The sequence below is a fragment of the Lampetra fluviatilis genome, chromosome 12 (assembly GCF_964198595.1).
Source record: "Lampetra fluviatilis chromosome 12, kcLamFluv1.1, whole genome shotgun sequence".
Lineage (NCBI taxonomy): Eukaryota > Metazoa > Chordata > Hyperoartia > Petromyzontiformes > Petromyzontidae > Lampetra > Lampetra fluviatilis.
In genome coordinates this window covers 13,165,975-13,193,244 of record NC_136286.1, presented here as the reverse complement: position 1 = coordinate 13,193,244, position 27,270 = coordinate 13,165,975, and the positions used below count along the sequence as shown (strand labels likewise).

At 47.2% G+C, this 27,270-nt stretch overlaps 1 protein-coding gene across 1 annotated transcript in view; it reads left to right on the top strand.

Moving 5' to 3' along the window:
* Positions 1-5,766: 5,766 nt before the first annotated feature.
* KCNIP2 (potassium voltage-gated channel interacting protein 2) overlaps positions 5,767-27,270 on the top strand; it is a 362,371-nt gene continuing 340,867 nt past the window's right edge. The window contains exon 1 of the mRNA XM_078861687.1: positions 5,767-5,929. Within this exon, the coding sequence (XP_078717813.1) occupies positions 5,848-5,929 (82 nt within the window). The 5' untranslated portion in view covers positions 5,767-5,847. The remainder of the gene's footprint in view (positions 5,930-27,270) is intronic.

The window sequence follows — 27,270 nt, the reverse complement described above, 5'->3', positions numbered from 1 at the left end:
TTATTCACTTGTGGACGGCATCGTCTGTGCACACAGTGCCCTCTCTAGGCGATTGCATAACAGCTGCCGAATACGAAGCGCGTCTGAAATGGGTGTGATGGTCGTTTACGAAGCAGACGGATTCGGAGGCTTTCTTCACTGCCGCTTGAGCAGCGGGTCCATGCCGGCTTTTAAAAGTGTCTCAACAATAACCATTATATTCTTGGTTCTTTCGGTAAAGTCACGTAGAAGGGAAATAATAAAATAATAAAATATAACACAATAAAAATTCTCACGACGTTTCGACTGCAACACAAGCAATCAGCGAACAGCGATTTGGCAGTTGGCCAGATCGCTGTTCCTGGTGCTGACGTTAGGAAAAACCGCCAAATTTTCTTTCTGTGGATTTGACACCTGATGATGATTGCTTGTGTTGCAGTCGAAACGTCGTGAGAATTTGTATTGTTTGATATTTTTATTATTTTATTATTTCCCTTCTACGTGACTTTACCGAAAGAACCAAGAATATGAATCCCTGCAGTCACGAAAGCTTTCAATCAAAATAACCATTATCGAGACTACAGACATTGAGGAATGTATATTTACAGTTCTACTAGCACGTACTGCTGCTTGTGATGTAGAGAAGCATTGCTTATTATACGTAATATGCAAGTGGGAAAGAATATTCAGTAGGCAATGGGCAATACACATCTATGTCCATGTCCTTTTGCCTGTAGGATGCGGCCATCGTGTAATGGTTAGCACACTGGACTTGCAATCCAGAGCTGTCCGGGGTTGATCTTCCCGGCATGAGAATTGACAGAGAGGCACCGTTTCTTAAATCCACCCGCCTCCGTCCACCCAGCCGTATCAATGGGCACACCGCAGTCGATCGGTAGGTTGCCTGTGGTGGGGGTAAAGTGAAAGAGTAGGCCGAATACCCTTTAGAGGGGGCTCTCAAGCACCCCAAGTGGAGGTCCTTTTGCCAGCAGTGGCATGAGCGAGCAATTGTAGGGCTGCACCTTTTACATTTCACATTGACTCCAATCCACTGTTAATGATTTTTCTGGCATGTAATGTTCACGCCTTCATTTGTTCCCAATTTGCATCGGTTTTGTAGGGGGGGGGCGCTAATCGATCACGTGTAATGTTCGATTGCTCATCGAGTCACCTTTAATTGATACAATGTATTGATTGCTGGCGGGTTTCAGGTGAGGGGCCAGAGTCTGCGTGCGTGTGCTGGAAGAATGATGCGCCTGTGGCCCCACTGGCTTGAAGAAGGGGGCCCGCAATAATTGCAGCAACTGCCACGGCATCTCCCCTCCTCATTGTGACAGGAAAGGTCCTTGCAAGGATTTGTCAACGTCGCCTTTCCAGGGCACGCCGAGGAGAGACTCGCGGAGCCCCAATGAAGTTGCAGAACGGCTTGGTCCTGCACAGACTCCATATTCTCTGTCCGTCTGGACGAAATTTAAGCAGGGCCTACATCTGCACTTTGCTTACTTGGGCAAAGGCCTATGATACCACCAATATGCCAGGGCTCTGGGTTATTATGCATGCTCTTTGGTTCTTTCGGTAAAGTTACGTAGGTAGAAAAATAATAATTATACATGCTTTCAGGGTCCCTGACCCTCTGCTCAAAATCATTAAGGAGCTTCATGATGATGTGCAGGCCCGGGTGAAGCTGAATGGTTAAAGAGTCAGAGCCATTCCCTGGTTAACTTGAGGGTGTGACAGGGATGTCCTCTGGCTCCTACAGTATTTAACATCTTTTTGAGCAAATAATTCGAGAAGGAGTTCTCATACCTGTACCAGATGAATTTCCATCTGGTGCATATGGAGTGGAAGGTTGATCGATGTCGGGATTCAGTTAAGGGAATGTTCCCTGTTAGTCAGCCTTGTTATGTATGCTGATGATCTAATAATTGCTGCTCAGTCTTTAAATGAGTTGAAGATTCTGCTTATAAACCTGGAATATGCCACGAAGAGATGTGTGTAGCCTTGCCGTCAGCCCCCAAAAAACGAAGCAACTGCCTGGATATGTTGTGTCATCAAACACTCAACCTCCTCGACTCTCTATATAAGTGATGGGACAATTGTGGAGAGAGTGGAGGAGTTCTCATACCTGGGCAGTGTGCTTATGGATAGTTCCGGTTTAGCAGCCAATGTCTCAATTCATATCAATCGAGCAGCATTAGCGTTTTCATCAGCTGCATAATGCCTTGTGGAAGCGATCTGGCCTGTCGGTCCATATGCAGCTCTCGGTCTTATGCCTTCCGTTATTGACCAGGCTGGGTGTGAAGAGCTCACAAATCCTTGAAAGATATGGAAATAGTGCCATTGGCTGATTCATCTAACCCACATCTATCAATAGTCATCTCTGTCAGTGACTCCATGGCACCTGAGTCTGTCACATGGCCTCCTATCAACGAGCCTCCAACACTTCACCGTGGACTCAAAGTGCTCCCAGCCTGGCACAAGCGCTGTGGTAATGTCACCGCATTGAGTGAGGAATGGCGGCTTTGATGTTGTGAGTTGTGTTCGTTTTTCAGTTTCATTTATTAGGTACGAGCTTTACTACACGGCTTCGCCCGGGACTTGGATTCACCACGCCCGGCCGCCTTTGTCTCCCCAGTGGCCATGTTCACACAACACACCAGTTACTCGTTTGAGGCTGAGTCGACCTAGGGGAGGCCCAGGACCGGTTCAAATAATCGTCACCGGTGGTGGCCGTTGAGCGGGAATCGAACTCGGGTCGCCGGGTTCGTCGCGTAGCGCGCTAACCACTACACTACCGCTCCCCCCACACACACACACGCGCGCGCGCGTCCATAGGTACACATACACGCGCTGCTGCAGACACACACGACTTTCAGGGTGCGTACTGCAGTAAACGACTGCAATAACAAAGCAGCAATGCTGCGCGAAGAACGCCTTAGACCTGCGACACATTTGTATGGCACTTTACTCGCGCCGCGGAGGGTTTGGAGGGGTGCGTGACATGAGCAGGCACCCTCCGTTACGCTTCCACATGCACGGGTCACATGACAGATGTGACGTCACAGCTCACTTGCCATGCAAAACATATGCATTATTGCGCCCCCCCTCCCTCCAAAAAAAAGTCATTTTTTTATTTTTGCATGGTGTACAGTCTGGACAGTACCCAAATGGCAAATTTCAAATTTGTTGCATGTCGGGAAGTACGCTAAACATTTTGAACAGACACACATTCACAAATTTCCCTTTTGGATATATGGAGATAACCCTGTGAACCAAGTGGCTCTTGACTCGGGTGCAACCGCAACAAACAAAACATGAACAAGAAACATCTTAAAGTGACTACACGCAACAGAAAATCCAGGAAAAAACAGCAAAAAAACCAGCACAGTTCGTGAACAGCACTTTCCCAAATAGTCTGTTAAAGGCTATACGGGGGATCTTTGTCTTGTCTTTTGTGTGAGATTAAAACCAGCCCATACCCCTGAGAACAATCCAATACTTAACTTCCACGTTCCTTGTGCAATGTTTGGCTGATGAAGGTGAGTGAATGCCAAAAAATTGCATTCATCGAATAAGTACACTGAGCACAAAGAACCTATTAAACAGTCTCCACGAAATCGAAAAGCACGGGCATGGTGAAATATATACTTTGTGAATTCTAGTTACTATATTCAGATATGTAAACAAATGATGTCACGTGGTTTCATTTATTTGTTTCATCTTGAAAATGCGATCTAATTTTACATTTGGCAAATGGAGTGGCTGAGAAATTTCCACCATCGCCACTCTCCTGCCAAAAACAATACAATGTAATCGGCGACTTTAATCAAAATACGGCAAATGGCATTTTGGCATTGAAACTAGTGGCACGAGAACATAGCCATGTACCCGTGGGTCCACCACAGCCAGTGGGAGGCAATGTGTACCCTCTGTACCATGTGTGTTGGGGGTGAGCAGTTTGCGGGGAGGAGGATGGCATTCGTGGGAATGGATAGTTGGCAGCAGGGAGATTTGAAGTGGTTTTGGAGATCTCTGGCAAAACATTTTTTGACGGAATCTCACCACAATCCAGAGCCCGCGTGATTGATGGCATGAATGTGATGGGTTAGGCCTTTCAAACTTACTCTTAGTGTTCTTTGTTCCATATTGGTTCACCTGACGAATTGTTTACAATCATCTCGCTATCTGTTAATTTAATGCAGGGAACATTGCTGTCCGATGCGTATTTTATCAACTAATTTTTGAGGTTACCAAAGCAATCGTCATTCACGTACATATGTGCATGTTCTCACTTGTGTTCACACATGCACACGTGAGGGTTTTCCAAGTACTCTGGTTTCTGTCCACACGGAACAATCAATCAACAATTGGACAAAGATCCGTAACATGACCCTCCTGATGATGCCTGAAGACCGAACAAGGCTCACCCCCCCCCATATAAAATAGGTGGCTATTATTATAATACAACGCATATGCGTATTCGCCGCTCCCCCATGAGCGGTTTATTGCTAAACCTAAAGACGCTTCACACCAACTCTGGGGGCAGGGGGGCAGAGGGTGGGTGGAGGGTAATTGATGAGATGCCGTGCGTCAAACCTGAATGGGGAATTAATAACGGCAAGAAACGGAGGTGGGCGATCAAAAGAGTCCTTTATTTGGAATTCGGTGTGTGAACCAGTTGAGGCGAATATCTCTTGCGGGGGGGAAAACCACGGGGGGTAACAAGGTGACTGGCAATCGTGATACCGACACGAGTAATGGCAATCAGGACCAGAGAATGTTGTTGCTAGTGGGATGGGGCTGGCGGTTGGAGTGTATTGGGGAGCAGGGCTGTATTGGTGGGCTGTTGCAGGGCTGTATTGGTGGGCTGTTGCAGGGCTGTATTGGTGGGCTGTTGTAGGGCTGTATTGGTGTGCTGGTGTGGGTTGTATTGGTGGGCTGTTGTAGGGCTGTATTGGTGGGCTGTTGTAGGGCTGTATTGGTGGGCTGTTGTAGGGGTGTATTGGTGGGCTGTTGTAGGGGTGTATTGGTGGGCTGTTGTAGGGCTGTATTGGTGGGCTGTTGTAGGGGTGTATTGGTGGGCTGGTGCAGGGCTGTGTTGGTGGGCTGTTGTGTGGGTGTATTGGTGAGCTGGTGTGGGCTGTATTAGTGGGCTGTTGTGGGGGTGGGCTGTTGTGGGGGTGGGCTGTTGTGGGGGTGGGCTGTTGTGGGGGTGGGCTGTTGTGGGGGTGGGCTGTTGTGGGGGTGGGCTGTTGTGGGGGTGGGCTGTTGTGGGGGTGGGCTGTTGTGGGGGTGGGCTGTTGTGGGGGTGGGCTGTTGTGGGGGTGGGCTGTTGTGGGGGTGGGCTGTTGTGGGGGTGGGCTGTTGTGGGGGTGGGCTGTTGTGGGGGTGGGCTGTTGTGGGGGTGGGCTGTTGTGGGGGTGGGCTGTTGTGGGGGTGGGCTGTTGTGGGGGTGGGCTGGGTTACGACAGCGCCACAGCGCTCCGAGTTCCATGCGCGACCACGCGCCGCTCACTCGCGGCTCGCCCCACGCAGCGGCAGCAGCAGCAGCAGCCTCATCCGTGCCGAGTCCAAGAAGCAGTCGCTCCTCTCCGCACAACCTCGGCATTGGCAGCAGAGCAGCACGGCGCATTGTTTTATATTATTGTTGTTGTCAACAGCGGTGAAATATCGTCAAGACTCCACTCTTTTGCATATTGCCATTGCCTCTGGTAACAGCCAATATCAACATCATTAATCCCAGCTTTCATTTACCTATCTATCTGGCCAGCCGTAGACAAGAGGCGAGGGTTCAAATAGAAGCACACACACGCACACACCGTTCATATCTCACAAACAAAGAAGAGTGGAGAGAGAGAGAGACTGATCATGAAGGCTAAGGATAAACAGCACAAGTGTGACACCAACTCGTTGGGAGAGAGGAGCGATGCCTCCCTGCGTGGCGATGCAGGTAGGGAAGACAACAACAACAATGCATGCCCGTGCACCTTGCGCTGCCTGCGATGTCTTCGTGTGCATTCACACCTGTGCCTGTGCTCCACGTGCCTGCCGCATGCATTGGAACATGCACCCCCCCCCCCCCCGGTGATGTTCGTGCGGCGATTGTGTTTTTTTTCGTTGTTCCAAAAATAGTTACGGAATGTTGTTTTGTAGGGACGTTTTGCCTTCCCAGTTGGGGATTTTTTTTGTTTGGAGGTGGGGTAGAGATTTTAAACGATGAACAAACGTGTCTTCATAAGATCGCTTTTCATGGCCCTGTGTGTCGTTTTTTTATACGAATGATCTTATCGTCATTGTACCGTCACGTCTCTGCCCACGTGCTTCGATTGAACGGTGGATACACGAATGCATTTCTCCAGATGTTTGATTTTTGGGTTCCCTCCCCGCAGAGTCTCTTTTTTTAGCAACTACACAACCACTCCGCTGCGAGACTTGTGCCAATTGCGCGCACAGAAGGTTGTTTTCTTATTCTTCTTTAAACGGCAGCTGCGAGCTCGTCATTTGCCTGTCGTATAAATATGCCGCCGTTCGCGGGTAACTGCGGTTGTTGCGATGAAATGCACAAACGTGAGGGTTTTATTTAATCGGCTCGGAGACTGAATGGGAGCCGCCTGCTTCGCCCCGTCCCCTTCTGTCGCGTCCCCTTTCACAGGGGTTGCGTTGCCTGTGTGTGCCTGTGTGTGTGTGCCTGTGTGTGTGTTTGTGTGTGTGTGCCTGTGTGTGTCTGTGTGTGTGCGTGCGCCTGTGTGTGTCTGTGTGTGTGCCTGTGTGTGTCTGTGTGTTCCTGTGTGCGTGCGCCTGTGTGTGCCTGTGTGTGTGTCTGTGTGTGTGTGCCTGTGTGTGCCTGTGTGTGCCTGTGTGTTCCTGTGTGTGCCTGTGTATGTGCCTGTGTGTGTGTCTCTGTGTGTGTGTGTTCCTGTGTGTTCCTGTGTGTGCCTGTGTATGTGCCTGTGTGTGTGTCTGTGTGTGTGTGCCTGTGTGTTCCTGTGTGTGTCTGTGTGTTCCTGTGTCTGTGTGTGTGTGCGCGTACAGAGAGGAGTGTGGTGGGCGATCGGGAACCGTTTAAATGCTCCGCTGTTTTTATGCGCGGAGTGCATTCTCTCTTCCCCCACCTGATGCCATTCTCTCTTCCCCCACCTGATGCCATTCTCTCTTCCCCCACCTGATGCCATTCTCTCTTCCCCCACCTGATGCCATTCTCCCGGCAATTCCTTGAGGCAGCTCTTTTGTTTTACAGAATTTAGAGAAATTGATGCTTTCTACAGTAAAATCTGCTCGGTATTCAAGAAACTTCCCCCTACCCATCCAATGTATTAAGAATGCAGTCTTTTTCTGTGACTTCCTGTGTGATATGCACATGGATTCAATAAAAGACGATATTATATGTGCACTGCTATTATAAATATATAAATGAACACATTATACCCGTGTAAAAGGTTTCAGTTTGGTGTTTTAACATCTTAACACCTGTTTTGTTGCCAGACAAAAGGGAAACACATATTCTCATTATATGTAGTGTGTGTGTGTGTGAGTGATAATTATAGAAATGTGTATGAATGAAATACTTGGAGTTAGCAATAGTTGCTTATTTATTTTTCATTGCGGTGATGCACAATATGGGTGCACCTGGTATATCGCGGTCTTGTGATGTAGTCAAATAAATAAAAACCAGTGCGACAGATGTGTACAGTACTGTATTGAACACAGGAATATGCCAGTGAAAGCTATGCACTCTATGCAACGACTTGTAAATTGTAGAACATTTTTCATTGTGGATAAAAAACAAGATTCAATGTCCCTTTAACTTGGAAAGCACCCAGAAGCTGAAATACTGCAGTGACCAAAGGCTCAGGAGGCAAATAGATTCGTCCCCCTGGCGATCCGATGCATTGTGCCGTGATTCAGGGTTGCAATTTAATTCAAGAAATGATTCCTTTTCTAAACGTTGGGGTGAATGCAGTGGCTACGTGTCGTGTGACTGCGTTACATGCAACATGCGGTGTATGAAACGATAATAATTGATTGTAAGAGGGTAGATACGGTGCGTGTATCGTGCTTAAGAGTCTACATTATTCAATGCATCCAATGATGCATCGTTACACCTCCACCTTGCAACCGGTTTGCGTGAAATCATTATCTGGACACTGTAGCAAATGCTACACAATTTATTTTTCAGAACTGTGTAAAACCAAAAACATCCATAAGGCACTGGATGGAATTTGTCCGCCACCCTTCCTTGCCATTCCTCCCCAGCACTCAAATCCCATCTCTTTTTCCCATAAGCCAATACTAATGTGCCATTTTTTATTATTGTAAAGATGAGATGTGGTTTTCTATCTGAATATGTTCATTGTGATGAGGCAACAATAATTATAATGTACGGCCCTTTGTCAATGCGAAGACCGCATAACGAACCCCCATGCCGTGTTAGCTCTTGAGGTTTGACCATACTTCACCATTTTGGTCAGTGCAGGTTCGTCGAGCCGAGGGTGGTGCGGGAGGGGTGGGGGCAGGACCGGTTTAGATGTCACTCACCTTGGACAGGAATTGAACTCGGGTTGTAGAGCGCATGATGAATCGCGTCAACCACTGCACCAGCCACTCCCCCGTCTGTCATCGAATGTTGGTTTCACAGTCATGAGGCTTTGTCCCTTTGGGTCACCACAGGAATGGGGAATAAAAGAGTTGCTCCCCACATCGCAGCCAGAAGGCACGGGTAGACATCTATGCAACTGATTTAGCTCTGTTGATGAGCCCCGATCGGTGAAACCGGTGTCAATTCACGAGGGAATCTCATGTTAATTGAGTAAAGCTGCTGCTCTGTTGAACGATAATTCTTAAATGTGCACACACTTCGCGTGGAGTACACCAAGCATATTATACTCGATTCAACAAAAGCACACACAGGAAGGAAACCACCAAGAGGTGCGTTCATATTGCTATCGCGTTGAACGTGCACATTCAGTCGCGATCCGCTTGGCAGGTGGATCATTAACTTGAAGGATGGTTTCACGTGACGGGTGACATTATCACAGGCGGCGGTTAATCGGGTCGTGACCTCCTGCATGCCACACAAAGGCCTCTCGTGCTTCTCAAGATCATCGCAAGAGATCTTTTATGGCTCGCGTACGGATAATTGCTGCCAGCTTCGTGTTCCCATTCAAAGGCTCGTTCGCGCGCGCGCGCGTGCACGTGACTGCACGTGCACGCGCGCGCGTGTGGGGAGCGGTGGTGTAGTGGTTAGCCCACTGCGTTTACAAACCCGGCAACACGAGTTCGATTCCCGCTTGACGACCAATATCAGGTGACGAATAATCTGAACCGTGTCCTGGAGCTCCTCCCTGGGTCTACTCGGCCTCAAATTTGTACCTGGTGCAGTGTGCAAACAATCAGCACTGGGGAGACAAAGGCGGCCGAGCGTAGTGCTGGCGAGAGCCACGCTTTTTGTCGCGTGCCGTGCCGGCTTTTATCGGTGCCGCCCGCTAACAGCGCTTGCTCCAACAGCCTGTTTGGGCTCTCCTCGTGGTACCTAGCGGGAGTTCGTGGGGGACGTTCACTGGTAAAATGCCTCCAGTTTGTCTCTTGCACTTTGAGGTTATGTTGGATCTCTGCGATCGTTTCCATGCCCACGAGGAGCGAGGCCCCATCACATGACGAAGTGTTGACACGAGCACGTGGGATGCCCAACGAGGGCTGTTGTGCGTCACACGTGTTATAACGTAGCCCAATTATTGTGCAATTCTCACGAAGTCAAATGTTTACAATTTGTGCAACCCCATCAATATGCACGGATTCAGGTTGGTGAATACCAACGCAACATCTGTGAAAATGCAGCAGTATAATATTGAGTGATTATTATGATACAGGGTCTAGTTTATAAATAGAAGAACAAAAACAGCAATGCAGTATTGCAGATGCTGGCAAAGAGCCTCCTAATATTCCTGATGATGGTGCATTGGGATGAGGTCGTATTGCTGTAGAAATATATGATGCTTTAAATAAGATAAATACTCATGAAATGGTAACAGCATTTTAAAAGCTCACTTGATTGTTAATTAATATTTGCTGATACGATTGTACTGACTGCGCTGTGATTTGTCATCTCAAATCAAAAGCCGCTGTGCTCATTGAATTGGAATCGATGTCATTGCAATGGAGACAATGAAATCAAGCTAACCTTCCCCGCTGGAATAGAGAAAGACCATCTACAGCCATGATCATAATCGAGTTTTTTTTTTTGGTGGGGGGGGGTTAGATCGTGCAAATATGAATGTGTCGCTAAAGCCGCAGCCACCCGACGCAGCCGATGAGCAAGGTTCGTCACGTGAACAAACCCCTGCCGTTTCGTTATTAGTCCAGCACACGGGTCTGTTGGGAGAGAAACCCCGCAGCATTTAGCAATTCGAGTACGACGTTTCGCCAGTGATTACAACCAGCACCGCCAGGCGGGGACAGCCATGATCTATCCACTGCTAGCTGAAGACCTCCCCAACGCCCACACATCGTCGCCAGCCGCCTTGGTCTTGCCGTGTGCCACACTCCACCTCGCTGTTGAACTTGAGATAATTGCATCACTCCGTCACTCCGCCGTGCTGGGAATGCCTCTCTCGGGCGCGTTCCCTATCGGCTGCCACCACCGCCGGCGGCGGCTGTCCAATTGTCATCATGCCTCCTCGGGATGCATCCTGACATGGCCCGTCTACCTTGCCGAGCGGTTCGCAGCAATGCCTCTCACGTGAAGTTGTGTCTGCGATCGATGTGCTGTTCCTCACCCCTCTCGCTCTCATTCCCAGCGTCCGTCTCCCCAATGTTTCGGTCACTGTCCACGGCACTCGTCCAATTTTGTTCCTGCAGGCGGAACGCACCGATTGCTTGAGCACTGCGCCGTGCTCTTTATGCGCACTGCGTTCATTTTAGTTTTTTTATATAAAAAAAATCTCTTCAGCCTGCTCTTCGTTGCCTCTTCTTTTAATAATTTCGTTCCTTGTTTTCCTTTTTAACAATTGCCTGATTACACACAGAGTTTATCAGAATATATACATTTGCAGTCAGTATATATACAATACGTATTTATTTACTCTCTTGACTTTTCCAGGTGTGTCCACTCCAGCCATTATTGTTTTCTTCAGCTAACATTTTAAAAGCCTAATTCAAAAGCTGTCCTGTTCGTATCCAGTGGTGTCGGGTGGGGGGGGGTTAGCAGAACTCCTGATCCTCAAGCTACCCGGTCAATCCAAGAGCTGCCAGGGATTGGGATCACATGGTCTTGGCTTAACATCCACGAGTAGAGGGGGAGGTTGGGGCGGTGGTTACTACACCACAACTCACCACTCTGCTGGGTGCAGTTTTGTGAAGAGGGTCCCAGCACCGGTTCAGATATCACTCGCCACTGATGTGCGTCGTGTAATAGTTTGACCCGAACCAAACTCGGGTCATAGTTCACGATGACAACCACTGCACTTGCTCCCACTAAAACAAGTGGGCCTGCATGGCTCCAAACATTGAACCAAACATGATTGCCTAAACTGTGCAAAGCCGTGTTGGTTGGTAAGCCAATGGAGCAGCTTGCAAAATCTAGACATCACTTTTTTTTTCCTTTGGGCACAATACAATGCGTATACTTCCGTTGTAAACAAGTTGACATTTATTTTCCCTAGCAGGCGACCATTTTATAGATACTAATTTCTAAGGCCTTCGAACTCTATTCCCAACAAGTGATTGGATATTGTGCAAGCTATGGCTCCATACCTTTAAAAGGGAGATTGTTAATTCGTTGAACATGTGTATTGACATTTATTGGAGACGTGTTCTGTATAATTTGTCACTTTCTTAACGGGGGTATCCATGAATGGATCGCCCGGTATAATTGCATTATTATTTGAATATGGTATTACATTTTTATTACACTGGTATAATTGCATTATTATTTGAATATGGTATTACATTTTTATTACACTGGTATAATTGCATTATTATTTGAATATGGTATTACATTTTTATTACACTGATATAATTGCATTATTATTTGAATATGGTATTACATTTTTATTACACTGGTATAATTGCATTATTATTTGAATATGGTATTACATTTTTATTACACTGGTATAATTGCATTATTTGAATATGGTATTACATTTTTATTACACTTTTTATTTACTATAAATCCCCAGATATCTCTTACAAAAGGGGCTTGTTATATCAATGTGCTTTTACTGCGTTTTAAGCAATCTTTAAGCATACACCAATGTGTAAGCAAGCACACATTATGGAATTAAACAAGATTATTAATTTATAAATAATTGCATCGTTGATATTTTACTACCAGCCAGTGTTTCTAATCTTAAATTACGTTTCGTTCTATTTGTTTGTCTTGTCGTTTGTTGATGGTAACCGGTAACATAGAGACATTTTATTTTAAAATTAAAAATAGAGATGAAATAAACTGGAACAATTTGTGTCACGTAAATTCATTTCCGAATGCAGCTTCGTCTGAGAATCCCGCTTGACTTGAGCCTTGGCCTTTTACACACATCACCCAGAGAGAGGGAACACACCACGCGTCACACCAAGCGTGCTGCATCTATCACATGCGCCACTTTTTATATATCTTCATGAATTGCAGCACATTCAAATTAAAGCTCGTTTTTTTCTCTCCTAGCCATTCATTTCTAGGAAGGACAAACAGAGTAATGGCTTGACGACGACAGAAGAGATTGGCGCTGGAAAGATGTGTGCACTGCTTGAGCATATTGGCACAAGACAGAGGAAGGTGAAAACAAATATTGTCTATCTGCCCCAAAAATCTCGGTGATGATGACGACGATGATTTGCAATTCGCAATGAACTTCAAAACACATTCCTGCGGAGGGAGCTGGTAGGAACGTTGGGTTGCTCGGTCAATGGCCAGGGTCAACGGCGGCGTGGTGTATTCCACAAATATGGCCGACTGTGAGGGCAGGCACAAGCCGGCGTGAGTAGGTTAAACGTTGAGTTTTATAAGGGCACCACGGGGTGACCAGCCCCTCCCCACCCAGCCCCACCCCTCCCACCCCCCACCCAGCCCCTCCCCACCCTCCCCACCCAGCCCCTCCCTACCTTCCCCTCTCCACCCAGCCTGACCCCTTCTATTTTTGGATGCACGACGGACGGACGGACACAACAATCCCCTGTGGGCTGGTGGAACCACGTGGTTCCTACCAGTATTAATGTCGCGTCACTGTCATGGTGGCATGAAGCCCACGGTGTGAGGCGTGGAGTCGCAACTCCACGTGGTACGCGATCTTTACATCATAACAGGAAACACGCCGTGAGCTGATGATGTCACGATGGCCCAACGGCAACATTCAGTGGCACAGAGGGAGATAGATTTTCAATCGTTCCTGAGTCATATTTTTAGCATCAGCTCTTGGCACATGTTACATTGATTGTGTGGGACTGATTAACACAGAAATGTAACCGAGGTGTGTATCTGACTACGTTTACCTATGGATTGGTAAATAATGTCATTTGAGTCGACATTTGTATGCATGCCTCTGCGTATATGACAATGGTGAACTGATGATTTCCTTTAGAGTCTCCAATTTCCTAAATAGGATATAAAAATATAAACTGACAGACACCCATGGGTACACACACACGCGCGCGTTCACGCACTTACAGACCCAATCGTGAGAATGCATGTACACATTTGCATGCCGTGCTGTTAATTTGATATGATTCATAAATGCAAGGGCCCCTTACACATTTCCAAAAATGTACAAATCAAGTGTGGCTCAAGGATACGAAGGTGAATTTTGAGTGTGCAGTGATTGTGGACCTGCTGTTTATGATCAACGTATGCATTGAGACCACTTCTCGAATGGCTTAATGGGTGTATTTATTTTCATTTGGAGCTCCTATTAAGGTCAGCATGACACACAAAGGAGTCGTAGGTTCAGCACATTTCCCGGCTGTCTTTGTCTCCCCAGAGTGCTAAGGCGGACAATGTATCAGATATTCACATGAAGCCCATTCAATCGAGGAGAAATCCCAGGTCAGTTTTTAGATCCCAATAGCCAATGTTGTCAAGTGTGGCCAGGAATACAACGGGAATCCCTGAGCGGACCCTGCCACCCAATATGCCATCGCATCCCGGACAAGACGAGCATACACAAGCACATGCACTGTGTGTATCGTGTGCTGGTCAGCACTGTGCGATGCGATGCTCTTTTATTTAGCCCTCGCAGCTGCTTTTGGCTGGCCATCAAATAAAAACAGTCACGGCCTTTTGTGTTTAGTTTGAAAGCGCGTGTCGCGCGCTTTCAGATGCGTTTCTTTAGAACTGATTTTTGTGTTTAGTTTTGCTGTACCCCGCCCCCCCACGCGCTGTACCTCCGAATTCGCGCGGTTGGCTACGTACGGTGCGAAAGAAGTTCAACACACGCGCTTTTCAGGAGCAGTTGGTGGATTGCAGACACAGGGAGATTCGTAGCTGCTAGTGGCTGGGTGCGCGTGGGTTGTGCGTGGGCTGTGCGTGAGCTGGGTGTGGGCTGGGCGTGGGCTGGGCGTGGGCTGTGCGTTGGGTGTGCGTGGGCTGGGCGTGGGCTGTGCGTGGGCTGGGCGTGGGCTGGGCGTGGACTGGGCGTGGGCGTGGGCTGTGTGTGGGCTGTGCGTGGGCTGTGCTTGGGCTGTGCGTGGGTTGTGCGTGGGCTGTGCGTGGGTTGTGCGTGGGCTGTGCGTGGGCTGGGCGTGGGCTGTGCTTGGGCTGTGCGTGGGCTGTGCGTGGGCTGTGCTTGGGCTGTGCGTGGGTTGTGCGTGGGCTGTGCGTGGGCTGGGCGTGGGCATCGCCGCCGGTGAAGTCGCGCCACGCGCCCGGCCCTCGTCTGTAAGTGGCGTTGTGCAGCGAGCTGCATGGGCGGCCTCCTCTGAGCAAGGCGCCACGGGATCATTCGCGCTGTTGCTCAGTGGTCACGGGTTGACACTGAGCACTGCCGTGGGTGCCTCTCCGTGCATTGCTGCGCGCGTGAGACGAGACTCCGATTGGCACGGTTGGCTACGTACGGTGCGAAAGAAGTTCAACATCATGTATGTACATGTGACCACAAGGCAGTGTTGTGCTTTCACTGTTAGGGGCCGTCCATGAATGACGTCACGCGATTTTGGACGATTTTTGACCCCCCCCCCCTCGTCACACGGCGTCACAAAAAGTCAGACCCCCCCCCCTCAAATATGACGTCACAAAACTCTGCCCCCCCCCCCCCAAATAATAACACATGCTTCAAATCGCTTTAAGCTATTGGCATTGTAGTGCGTATGTAATGTGGCGCTGCACTCTGATGTTGTAGGAGAAAACATTTATTAAAAAGTCTATTTAATTAAGTAGAACGTGTTGTCTATATTTTATTTAAGTTGCGCACTTTGATGTGACGTCACATTTCTCCCCCCCCCCTCGTCGCACATCGTCATACAACTCTGACCCCCCCCCCTAGGTGCGTGACGTCATTTATGGACGGCCCCTTAGGTGCACAAATTACAAGCGGATGCAGTTAGTTGTGTCGCGTTACAAAATCTACGTTATCGTTTGGGTTTGTGATTACCCTCGATAGCAAGTGTACCTTGCTGATCTGCGGATAAACACATTTTACCCGAAGCGCAGCGTCTGTCCTCGCCGTTCTCAAGAGCACTTTGGCAAAAAAAAAACCCACATTTCTTTTGGTCTAAATTATTTTGTGTTGAAAACCACCAAAGTTGTTTCCCGTGACCTACAAGCGTGGAGCTTGAGGCTTGGGTTCGGAAATTGCAGCGGTGGCCAAGGTTAGGGTCAGGCATAGGGGGAGGCAGGAGTGACTAATGCTTACTTTAATGAATGGCAGTGCCTTGACGGGCGAATCCCCTTAACGCCCTGCCATGTCACGTGTGCACCGTGTGTGTGAATGGATCGGAGAGTGAATGAACGCAGGATTGGCCTGCCAATCGCACTGGCAGCAGCGGCAATGATGAGTCCCTCGGTATGAGTGGGGCCAGGTAGTGGGATTGGTTCAATGTCTCTGTACAGCAGTGCACGCTTGCTGAGTGATCCCATCAGGAGAACGGAGATCCCAGTGGAAAGTTACCGACGGGGTTTTTTCTCTTCCCGTGACCCTTAAATTCTACAGGAACGTGGTTTGAGCCAAAATCACAAAACGGACGGGTCCAGTTATGAAACGGACTTCCAAAGTTGAGCTGGAAATGTATTTATACGTGGAGATATTTGACCCATTCATTATGCCATAATAATGACAGACTTTGTATTGTATTCGAATAATGTTTTTAAAAAAATCGAGTTTTGCAGTGTTTAATGGGATCATTTTAAATCCTTCTGTGTATTCTTTTGTTTTATCTTCAAGTGGATTTTTAAGTATTGTATTTTCTGCAAATGTGTTTCGTAGTTTGGACAATGAGGCCTCTATTTTGAATTGTGTGTGCGATACATCGATGACCATTGTTGATGATTGATGGATGATACTGCCGACGATAATGACGGTGCGTGTAACAATGCCAGTGTGGAAAATTCCCACTGCTGAAGTGAAAAAAAACCCTTAAATAATCATATGCACTCCCGGGTAATTGACAGCCAATCAATCCCATGATGGAAGGGGTAACGTCTCCTCTCCATTGTGGCATCAAGAGACTCTGGTTGAGGATAGAGAATTCACAAATGAGCTTCCGTTCGTGCAGAATTACCCATTGACAGGGAGTGCACGAACCACTTGCAAAAGGTCCTGTCAGCCCATGCGCTAAGTCTCGACTTTGGACTACAGGCGTGTCTCGCCTAACGAGCCTTCTTGTTACGCGAGAATTCGCCACTAACGAGCAATTTTCGAGGAACGTATCCCTCTCGTTAAACGAGACGCGTCTCGCTTAACACAGGGCAAGTTGCTCTTACAGCTCGCTTCCCTTTAGAGCGCAATCACAGGCAGGACTTGCAGTGATTGTACCGGTCAACAGTCGTAGCTTTAAAGTGTAAATTTGAATACATTTTAAGAACGGTTGAAGCGAATTATAGGCATCGTGAGCCAATCAATGCCAGTGGAATTTGCACACCGCGTATATATAAGTATGCATGCATGCAAGAACAAAGATCCCCCATATAGCCTTAACAGACTGTTGGGGCAAGTGCTCTGAGCACATATGAAGGCCGGCACGGGACACGAGGGGGTGGGTGGCCAGCACCACGCCCGCCTTTGTCTCCGTAGTGGCGATGTTTACACACCGCACCAGGTACTAATTTGAGACTGAGTCGACCTAGGGGTGGCCCTGGACCCGTTTCAGATAATCCTCACAGGTGTTGGCCGTGATCGGGAATTGAACCCAGGTGGCCAGGTTCGTAGCGCAGCGCGCTAACCGCTACACGACTGCTCCCCACACACAGGCACACACACACAGAACCACCGAGTACATTTCCAGCCGAAACATTCGACCACGACCTTTGAAACAAAGAGCAACTTGTTCTTCCCCCTAAAGGTAATTTCCATTTTACTTTAAATAGTTTCCGAAATAGCGTAATGACCGAATCTTTTTTTTTTCATTAGATGGTGGTGGAATCAGTATTTCTATGTCATTTAGCCAACACTGTGCGCTATATGTATAGGACATTCTGTCTAACATTCAATTGAATAAACCAATCCAAACACATACAAAGTTCCGCGTTTATTTTTTATTCATTTTAGTACAGGATCTACAGTCGTTCATATGGTAGGGAAAGAAGGAGGGGCTGCCAGTTGTCACACACGAGTTCACGTCCCACCCACGTGGCCTGTGGAATGAGTTTCACCTGGTGTTTAGGAATGAGTTTCACCTGGTGTTTAGGAATGAGTTTCACCTGGTGTTTAGGAATGAGTTTCACCTGGTGTTGAGGAATGAGTTTCGCCTGGTGTTTAGGAATGAGTTTCACCCTCTGTTTAGGAATGAGTTTCACCTGGTGTTGAGGAATGAGTTTCGCCTGGTGTTTAGGAATGAGTTTCACCTGCTGTTTAGGAATGAGTTTCGCCTGGTGTTTAGGAATGAGTTTCACCTGCTGTTTAGGAATGAGTTTCACCTGCTGTTTAGGAATGAGTTTCACCTGGTGTTGAGGAATGAGTTTCACCTGCTGTTTAGGAATGAGTTTCACCTGCTGTTGAGGAATGAGTTTCACCTGCTGTTTAGGAATGAGTTTCACCTGCTGTTTAGGGATGAGTTTCACCTGGTGTTTAGGAATGAGTTTCACCTGGTGTTTAGGAATGAGTTTCACCTGGTGTTTAGGAATGAGTTTCACCTGGTGTTTAGGAATGAGTTTCACCTGCTGTTTAGGAATGAGTTTCACCTGCTGTTGAGGAATGAGTTTCACCTGGTGTTTAGGAATGAGTTTCACCTGGTGTTTAGGAATGAGTTTCACCTGCTGTTTAGGAATGAGTTTCACCTGCTGTTTAGGGATGAGTTTCACCTGGTGTTTAGAAATGAGTTTCACCTGGTGTTTAGTAATGAGTTTCACCTGGTGCTTAGGCTGGCACGTTCAAAGCAGTTGCCCCCATTTGAAGAGCGGTATTTGCCGCCACAATATGCAATCTCTACCATTGTTTTGTTTTAGGTCTGCTTTGTTTACACGTTGCGTCGTGTTGTCTAACGAATCATGTGGAGTGAATGTACGAATCGCGTTAACTTTTACTGCTATAAAGACACGGGAGACGACGCACGTGTGTGTGTTTTTATTGCTGTGTTTTGTAGTGAGCGAGATGTTTACGAGACACGGCACACAAAGCACAGTCGAACGTCACGCACAGCATCCGTGACGTTCACAGGTTTCGGACACAAGCCGTCACGTATTCTCGGAACCAATCCCATTAAACAAAACCCAAGTTAATCACATTCGAGGGGTTTTAAACGCGCGCTTTATTAATGGCAACAGAGATTGGAAGCGCGCACCAACGAGCGTGTTGCTTGCCAGAATTCTGCAATCGCAGCGTTGCCGGGAAGAGCGGCCAAAGGAACTTGGTTCCAATCAGTTAATTCAACATGTCGCAACGGAAGGAGCTGCCTTGCCAAGATTGTCCCGGTGTGCTTTTCTGTAGCGTTCAAAACAAGCGCTGTGGTCCATTAAGCCAGCAACACATTGGCTTGGGCCAGACGCTACAAAATGCATTCTCCACGAAAGAACACCTATAAATGGGCTTGTTTGCGACGGCTGTGTGAACGTGTGTGCATGATGATGCGCATGCGTGGGGAGCGGTGGTGGAGCGGATAGCGCAACGAACCCCGGCGAGCCGAGTTCGATTCCCGATCACGGCCAACATCGGTGACGATTATTTGAACCGGCTCTGGGCCTCTCCTAGGTCGACTCGGCCTCAAATGTGTACCTGGTGCGGTGTGTAAACATCGTCACTGGGGAGACAAAGGCGGCCGGGCGTGGTGCTGGCCACCCATCCCCTCGTGTCCCGTGCTGCCCTTCATTTGTTGCTACTCGCTAACAGCACTTGCCCCAACAGTCTGTTCAGGCTATACGGGGGGTCTTTGACTTTGTTTTTGGTCATGGTGTGCTGTATTTATTGTTTCTGTAACACGATGAGATCAAGTTCCAGTGACGTCGCTAAATGACGTCACACTTAATGGCATCATTGGGAGGCGAAAGGATTTTCCCAGTTTTATGTTTTCCAAGTTTGATTTCGTTGCACCAGGTGACCCGAGGTCACCGAAATGACAAAGTGAAAAAAATATAAACCAAGAAAACGAAGCACAGAAACGAAGCAAAGCAGAAATGAGAACAAAAAAAATGAAAAATCGACCTCGTCAAATAACGAGTGGACAAACGATACACAAACACGGAATAATGGCAAGTCGTATAGACTCCATGCGGCGCGAGTCGGCTCGGGAAGATTTTCCCTCGTCTGACCAATGGAATTGCAATTACGAATTAAGTTACAGAAACGACAAAAGCAATTTTTGTCGAAGGGGGGGTGGGGTGACCATTGGGCTCTCACATGTAAACAGACGAGGGTGCATGGCCAATGGTGGCACGCGCATGGTGTTGTGGCAGTCACGAGATGACGACGACGATGATGATGTCACTCGTGATGAGGTCATCGGCAGGGAAGGCGCACGCGCTTTTGAATGCCAAGGCAAAAATCATTTTAGCGCCGATTTAGCCAAATGTTAGGAAACCTTTTCATTCAATAGCTTAATTAACGTACGTCCCGATTTAAAGCTTTCGTGACTGCAGGGATTCATCTTCTTGGTTCTTTCGGTAAAGTCACGTAGAAGGGAAATAATAAAATAATAAAAATAAAATACAATTCTCACGACGTTTCGGCCACAACGCAAGCAGCCGTCCTCAGGTGAAGAACAGGTCTGTCGGAAAGACAGCGCTGTCTTTCCTGTTCTTCACTTGAGGACGGCTGCTTGCGTTGTGGCCGAAACGTCGTGAGAATTGTATTTTATTATGTTTAATTTTAATTATTTTATTATTTCCCTTCTACGTGACTTTACCGAAAGAACCAAGACGATAACGTAAGTCCCTTAACAGCAACACAACTTCTCTGCACTAAAATTGTGCTTATTGGATCCTCCCTACCGGTTACAGTATCACCAACCCCCCCCCCCCCCCACGTTACATCGAGACAGAGAGAGAGAGCTAATGCGTGAACATCTCATGCCCAGATTGGGAAGCGTTACGATTGTGTCATACACGAAAGTATATGTATTCCGTTCATAATGAGGCCCTTGCAATAATATACATCATTTTTTTTGCCGACGTATAAACATTCATATTTTCTCCATGGCGTCGTTTGTATGCATGTGGTAAAGCTGCAATCGTCAGTGTTCTTTTTTTCTAAATGAATTTCAGGTCGCATATTCTCTCGCGCTATTTTGCGAATACAGTTAAGCACACACGGACACACAAAATAATCAATGAAAGAAGGGGCACGGGTCAACATGAAATTGTCGACATCATCACCAGTAATTATTATAGCCCTATTTATTTAATTCACAACTTGTTATTTTTTTCAGAATTGTCTATCGCTGAGCCACGAGTCAAGATGAAAAGCACTTTCCCTTCATAGTCTACCCATGGCAGTGCTTGACAGAACTCTTGTATATCTATGCTGTGTACACTCTGTCATCCACACACACACACGCGTGTTTTCTTGCGTGTGACGACAAAGAACACTATAAAGAAATCCTTGCGCGCATAACTGTAATCAGGATTTTGGCTCGCGTTTTCACATCTACATACACACACAGTACTTTCATTTGTGGCCAGGTGGTGTTGTGGATAGGGCGCACACACACCTCACAATTGTGGAAGGATGCGAGTTGAAATCCTAGGCAGGGTCTGACTCATGCTCTTAGGTTGTTTCACTTGATACAGTAAATTTAGCTGTGACGGTCCCATCTGATGACGGAGACTTGTGTTGCCTCCGAAACGTCGTGATTTATTATTGTATTTTGTTTCTATTAATTTTATATTTTACCTACGTGACTTTACCGAAAAAACCTAAGAGTATGAATCCTTGCAGTCACGAAAGCTTCAAATCTAGGGTCTGACTCAGCCCATCAGACTTTGATGCTTAATTAAAAACAACACCACTGCAGGAAGGCAGCGACAATGGTTGGTCCGATCGGTGATGCTGGCAGTCACCACCGGGAAGTTGAATTTCCACGGCTGATGCAAGGCCACCACGGGTGTCGGAAGCACCGCGCTCACTCCACTCATTGCGACTTGTCATACTATCGTTATAATTTTACTCAAGAAAATACCAGCCGCATTTTGACAGCACAGGGTGATACAGATGTCTTGTGACCCACCAATTTAATTTACCACTCACGTGGTTTTCCTTTGCATATTCATTTTAGTTTTTACACCTATTGGTATACAAAAAAATACTATTATTGGGGTCTTTTGGTAAAGTCACGTAGATAGGTTAGTTTATTTGAACCTATCTACGTGACTTTACCGAAAGACCCAAAGAATATGAATTCCTGCAGTCACGAAAGCTTTAAGTAAAAAAAATATATACTTTTAGATAATTAAATGGGAGTCACAAGACATCTGGACCACCGTGTACTGTACAATATAAAAGTAAAACTCACTCGAGGAATGAATGACAAATGATATCCATAAGAACGATGGTGTGATATGTGAATCATTATACACAGTAACAAATTTAAGTGGCATTTCATTAGTCTGTGCTGAACATGGCAATCCATGAATCTGTCATGTGAGCTGAGCTATAATTCTTAACAATTTTTCAAAAACTTTGCTGGGATGATAGTGTGTGTGCAAGTCTTACTCTGATACAAAGAAAGAAACATTCATATGGTTTCTATGTAACGTAAATCAAACAGTTCTTCGTAGAATGCAATATCCCAGCTGGGACGTTTTCTAATGGCTCATTCACATCCATTATCGCTTTACGGCTTTCAGCTGAATCTAGCCAAACTCATTGCTGTTCGCAATTGTATTGTTGTACTTTTTGTGCAACAATTGATAATTGGGGGGGGGAGGGGTGAAATCACCCAACCCTTTTGGCGTGTACACTTGACAATTCTGTTGCAAATGACAATCGTGTTTTTTGCGCTCAAGTCGCGGTTTACGGCGCTTTTGGCGTTGGTGTCCTGACATTGGCATTAGTCCCCTGAGCCCGCAAGGACCGACCTGTCACAGAATATTAACAAGATAGTCGCTCTCAAGCAACGTGCTCCCGAGGGACAGAAACATGTAGCAAAAGCCTCCGACTACATTACGCCTGTTTTCACAATGTACGCTTCAAAAAGCTATTTTTATCAAGGAACATTACCGCGGACAGGGATGTCTGGGCTGCTGGCTAAGTCGAATGACTTAATGCCTAGATGGCACGAATCATTGTGATGCTGATAGAAGATTCGCAATTTCAAGTCATACAAACACATCAGTGTGTGTGTGTATTGTGTGCTCATGACCGGCTCCGGTTTGACAGCAGTGGTCTCACTCCGAATTAGTCGAGCGGCATTATATTTTCATCGGTTACGTAACGCTGTGTGGAACCAACCCGCTCTGTCGCTCCACACGAAGCTTCAGGTCTTCTCGGCCACAGTCATTCCCTCCCTTATCTACGTTTGCGAAACGTGGACCCCCCAAATGGAGCATCTTCGCCAGTTAGAAACATTTAGGCTGGCCTGCCTACGATCCATCCTGGGTTTAACCAGGCTGGATTGTGTGAGGAGCTCACAAATCCTTGAAAGATCCGGGCAAAGTCCCATCGGAGAGCTCCTCCGGCAGGCAAGGCTGCGTTGGCTGGGTCATGTAGCCCGCATGCCTAGCCACCGCATGCCTAAACAGCTTTTGTTCGGCCGGATCGAGGGGGCTAAACGGGCGCGGCACGGGCTAGAGAAGAGATGGAGTGATGTGGTACAGGAGGATGTGGAGCTGAGTGGACTTGCCGATGACTGGTACCAGCGGTGTCAAGATTGGCCTCTGTGGAGGAGGCTCGTGAAGGACGCTACTGGGCAGTTGGAGGCAGTCGCCCTCCAACAACAACGGAGGGCGGAGGAGCGACGCTCACAACAAGCGCAGCGCCGGGTGGCTAAAGCACAGCAAGTTGGCACAGTATGGGGCACAGGTGGTGCATCAGCCAGTCATTTCGGTCATCTCGGTCAGTCGACCCGTGGCACCTGGGTCTGCCCCGTGACCTCCTGCCAGCGGGCGTTCGACACTTCACGTGGCCTCAAGGTGCACTTGGCCTGGCACAAGCGTCGTGGTGACGTCACCGCCACTTAGTGGCGAATGGCGGTTGTTGTGTTCGTGTGCGAGACGACGGGAGCGGTGGTGTCGTAGTTCTCGTGCTGCGCTGCGAACCCGGCGAACCAAGTTCGATCTCTGCTCACGGCCAACACTGGTGGCGATTATATGAACCAGTCCTGGGCCACCCCTAGGTCGACTCGGCCTCAAATGCGTACTCGGTGCGGTGTGTAAACATCGCCACCTGTGAGCGAAAGGCAGAGCCTCACGTGGTGCTGGTCACCCACTCCCTTCGTGTGCCGTGCCGGCCTTCATAGGTGCTCGCTAACAGCACTTGCCTCAACAGTCTGTTCAGGCTATAACCCCGGGGGTGAGATCTTTGACTTCATTTTTTCAGGTGACTGGAGCCTGATTGCTCATCTCGGTTCATTGGCGGGGCGAGCACACAACTCTCCCATCATCGACTCCCATTGGCTGTGGGGAGGGATTGGGGACTGCATTCTGAAAGGCAAAAGGGGCCAAAAACGTCTCCACGACTTAAGTGGAATTGATATTTGTTTGCAGAACGTCCCGTGTTAGGCCTCTCCTTAGATCAACTAAGTTTTAAATAGTTACCGGGTGGAGTGCACACTTTTTTGCGTCAAAAGCAACAACTGCCAATGGTGCATTTTCAGTGATTGCGCAATTCCTTGCTGCGTCAAGATATTGATGTTTACTGCCCTTGCATTTCTAGGACACACATCGCTTCGAGGCAGAGATACCTCTGTCTCTCTCTATATACACACTTTAAAATAAAGATTCGTGACGAAACAACATCTAAGGTTTCTAAAACACAGCACACATCAACGCGTTGGCGAACATTGGTCCTACTGGCCATATGAAGTTTAATACACTTTATTGAAGCTGATAATAGCACATTCATGCAATGATAATTTTTGTGTATTGGCAGGCAATGCCTGCCATTTTCTACCAGTGTTAAACCACTAGCAGGTTTTTAAACTGGTATATTGCAAATATAATGTAGAATAGATCAATTATAATGACTCCTGCAAATGCCTCACTTCCTTAACACAACACAGTACATTACCGCTGTGAGGCGGGCGATTATTTCAATAGATGTAAATCGTGGCGTGAAACTGGCTTGTTATGAAAGAACAAAGCTACAAATATGGAAATATATTCTTGTGGATTCATGTTGATATGTAATAGTACGTTCTGCAGTACTTTGGTGAAATTTTTTGATGAACGTTCCACCCAGTTTCTTCCGTATATATATAAAAATAATTTCCAAAAGGTACACAGTTTTTACATGCGTAGTGACATTGCTATCCACACGTGTGCAGAGCAAAGTCATCTTTTGCCAAGTTGGCACAACGCACCTATTCATTGTCCGACATCGCCTCCATGCGTAGCGGAACACACAGATCTGGGGAGAGGTCGTGGGTGTCGCCTCGCGTTGTGTCTGCGTGGCCCCGAGTCGTTCTCTCTCGACGAGCGCGACAGCGGGTTGCCGTGCGGCGCATTACCTGTTGAAACCATCGCCACCATCGTCATCGTCCTCCTGGTCTTCTCTTCACATGGCGGTGACGGCGAGCACGAATCGCGTTGATTTGCTCGTGTCAACGTGAAACGTGGTCACGTGAAACGTGGTCACGTGAAACGACAGACATCTGGTTGAAGACTCACAACTGCCTCTTGACAGCAAAAAAACCAAACTCTTTTGAGAGTCAACTAGCTCGGCTATTATTTTTTATCTGAGAAAGACAAAAAAAAAACCAGGACAAAAGCGACTACAGTGATTCGCAAGTCTTGCGTGGGCTGCTGTTACCTCGGGGAACGAACAGACGACAATTGACGCAACGTAAACGGTCAATTCCACAAAAAAAAACGGAATCACGTCACAGAACACGGCACTGCGCAAGGAATGCAACGAAAAAAATGTGGCACCAACGTCACGAAGTTTTAATCTTCAGGATAACCTAAAATGTGCTTGCACAGCAGGTTGGCATGATGCACGGGGCCCTTTCAACGCGGTGTCCTGATTTCAGCGGTGTGCTCGTAATCACCATATATGCAGCGTAAGAATCATCGCACGGCGAAACGCTACGCGATTACACGAGGCGACCTGTGTTTGCGTTATGCTGCGGGGCAATTGAAATACCATACAGGTCGATGGCATGTGCATTGTCTGAGTGCCTTTTTTGTTTCCATGACGCGTTGCTCTGCAATCTGCAAACCATGTACGTACATGCTCTGCCTTTTGATAATACTTTACAGGTTAATAATGGAAACAGTCAAGCGCACGCTGTAATGGAAAACAGAGATGACATTAAATAATAAATAAAGCAGCACTTTTGGACTGAGCTGGACAACCCGTGCCATCGTGGGGTAAAACAAATTCTTCCAAAAATGGACCTGAACACGCTGTATATTTAATGATGACTGCCCACTTTCTCATATTGGGAAGGATGCATTTGAAATGGTACCGCTTGCATTCTCTGTGTGACTGACACGAACAAATGTGAAATCCGTAGCACAAGCACGAACGTGGTTCTAATTCATAGTCTTTGCGGAGTGGTTGTAGAAAAAAATAGACTGAGAACTGACTTGAAAAAATGATCCAGTAAATGTTTACCTGATGTAAACAAAAACAATTACATACACTCATTGGAGATCACTGTTGCATCCGTTGAATATCAATAGAAATTATTGTCGACATAAACCAATTATATAGAAAATATTTGTTGTCATAAATGAAATATAGAGGCTGCTTGTTAAGTGTTTCTGCATCGTGGACAGATGCTGCTGCTACTGCTGCTGAAGGTGATGCTGAGAAAGCACGAATACCACTTTTTTGCTATTATTACAAAGAAGCTGTAATTATGCAATTAATACGCACAGATTGGAGCCGACAGGAAATCACAAACGTTATTGAAAAGCCTTATCTAATTGTGTTCTTTTGGACTTCACAAGCGCGTGCTGCTTTATAGCGCTGGCTACAGGACAGTATGAGAGTTTTTTTTTCTACAATGCAATTAGTGTGACTAATGTGTAGGTTTTTTTTTAATAAATGGAAAATGTTCTTCCCATCAACCTGTTCTTTCCTCATATCACAAAATGCATTTTGTTATTTGAAATTGTGCCTCTACAAATAGTCGCCAGGATGGGCAACACGTGTGCCTCGCAGCAAGATGAGCCTGTGTTCGATTACCCACTAGGCCGCCTATCCGTGGGTTTCATCCAGGTTTTGAGATTTCCTCCCGGAGCTAAAAACACCCCAATGTAACTTGAATCGGCCAAATATCCCAATGCTGACGGATTGCCTGCATATCGCTCAGTGGGGATCACGCATAGCGGCATCGGCCCCCGACTGCGCAGACCTGGTAGCAACCTCCTGCAAAAAGAGTCTTGAGACTCAACGAGGCTTTGCTGGGTAGCTGAAGGGCATTATTATTATTAAAGGGCCAAAGCTTAACCGCAAGCGTGCTACCATGAGACAGTGTGGGCCACTCTGCTGGCATTGGAAGCATCAAGCCTGCTCGTCTGGTTCTCAAGATCCAGACTTAAGTTGCGTAAGTGTG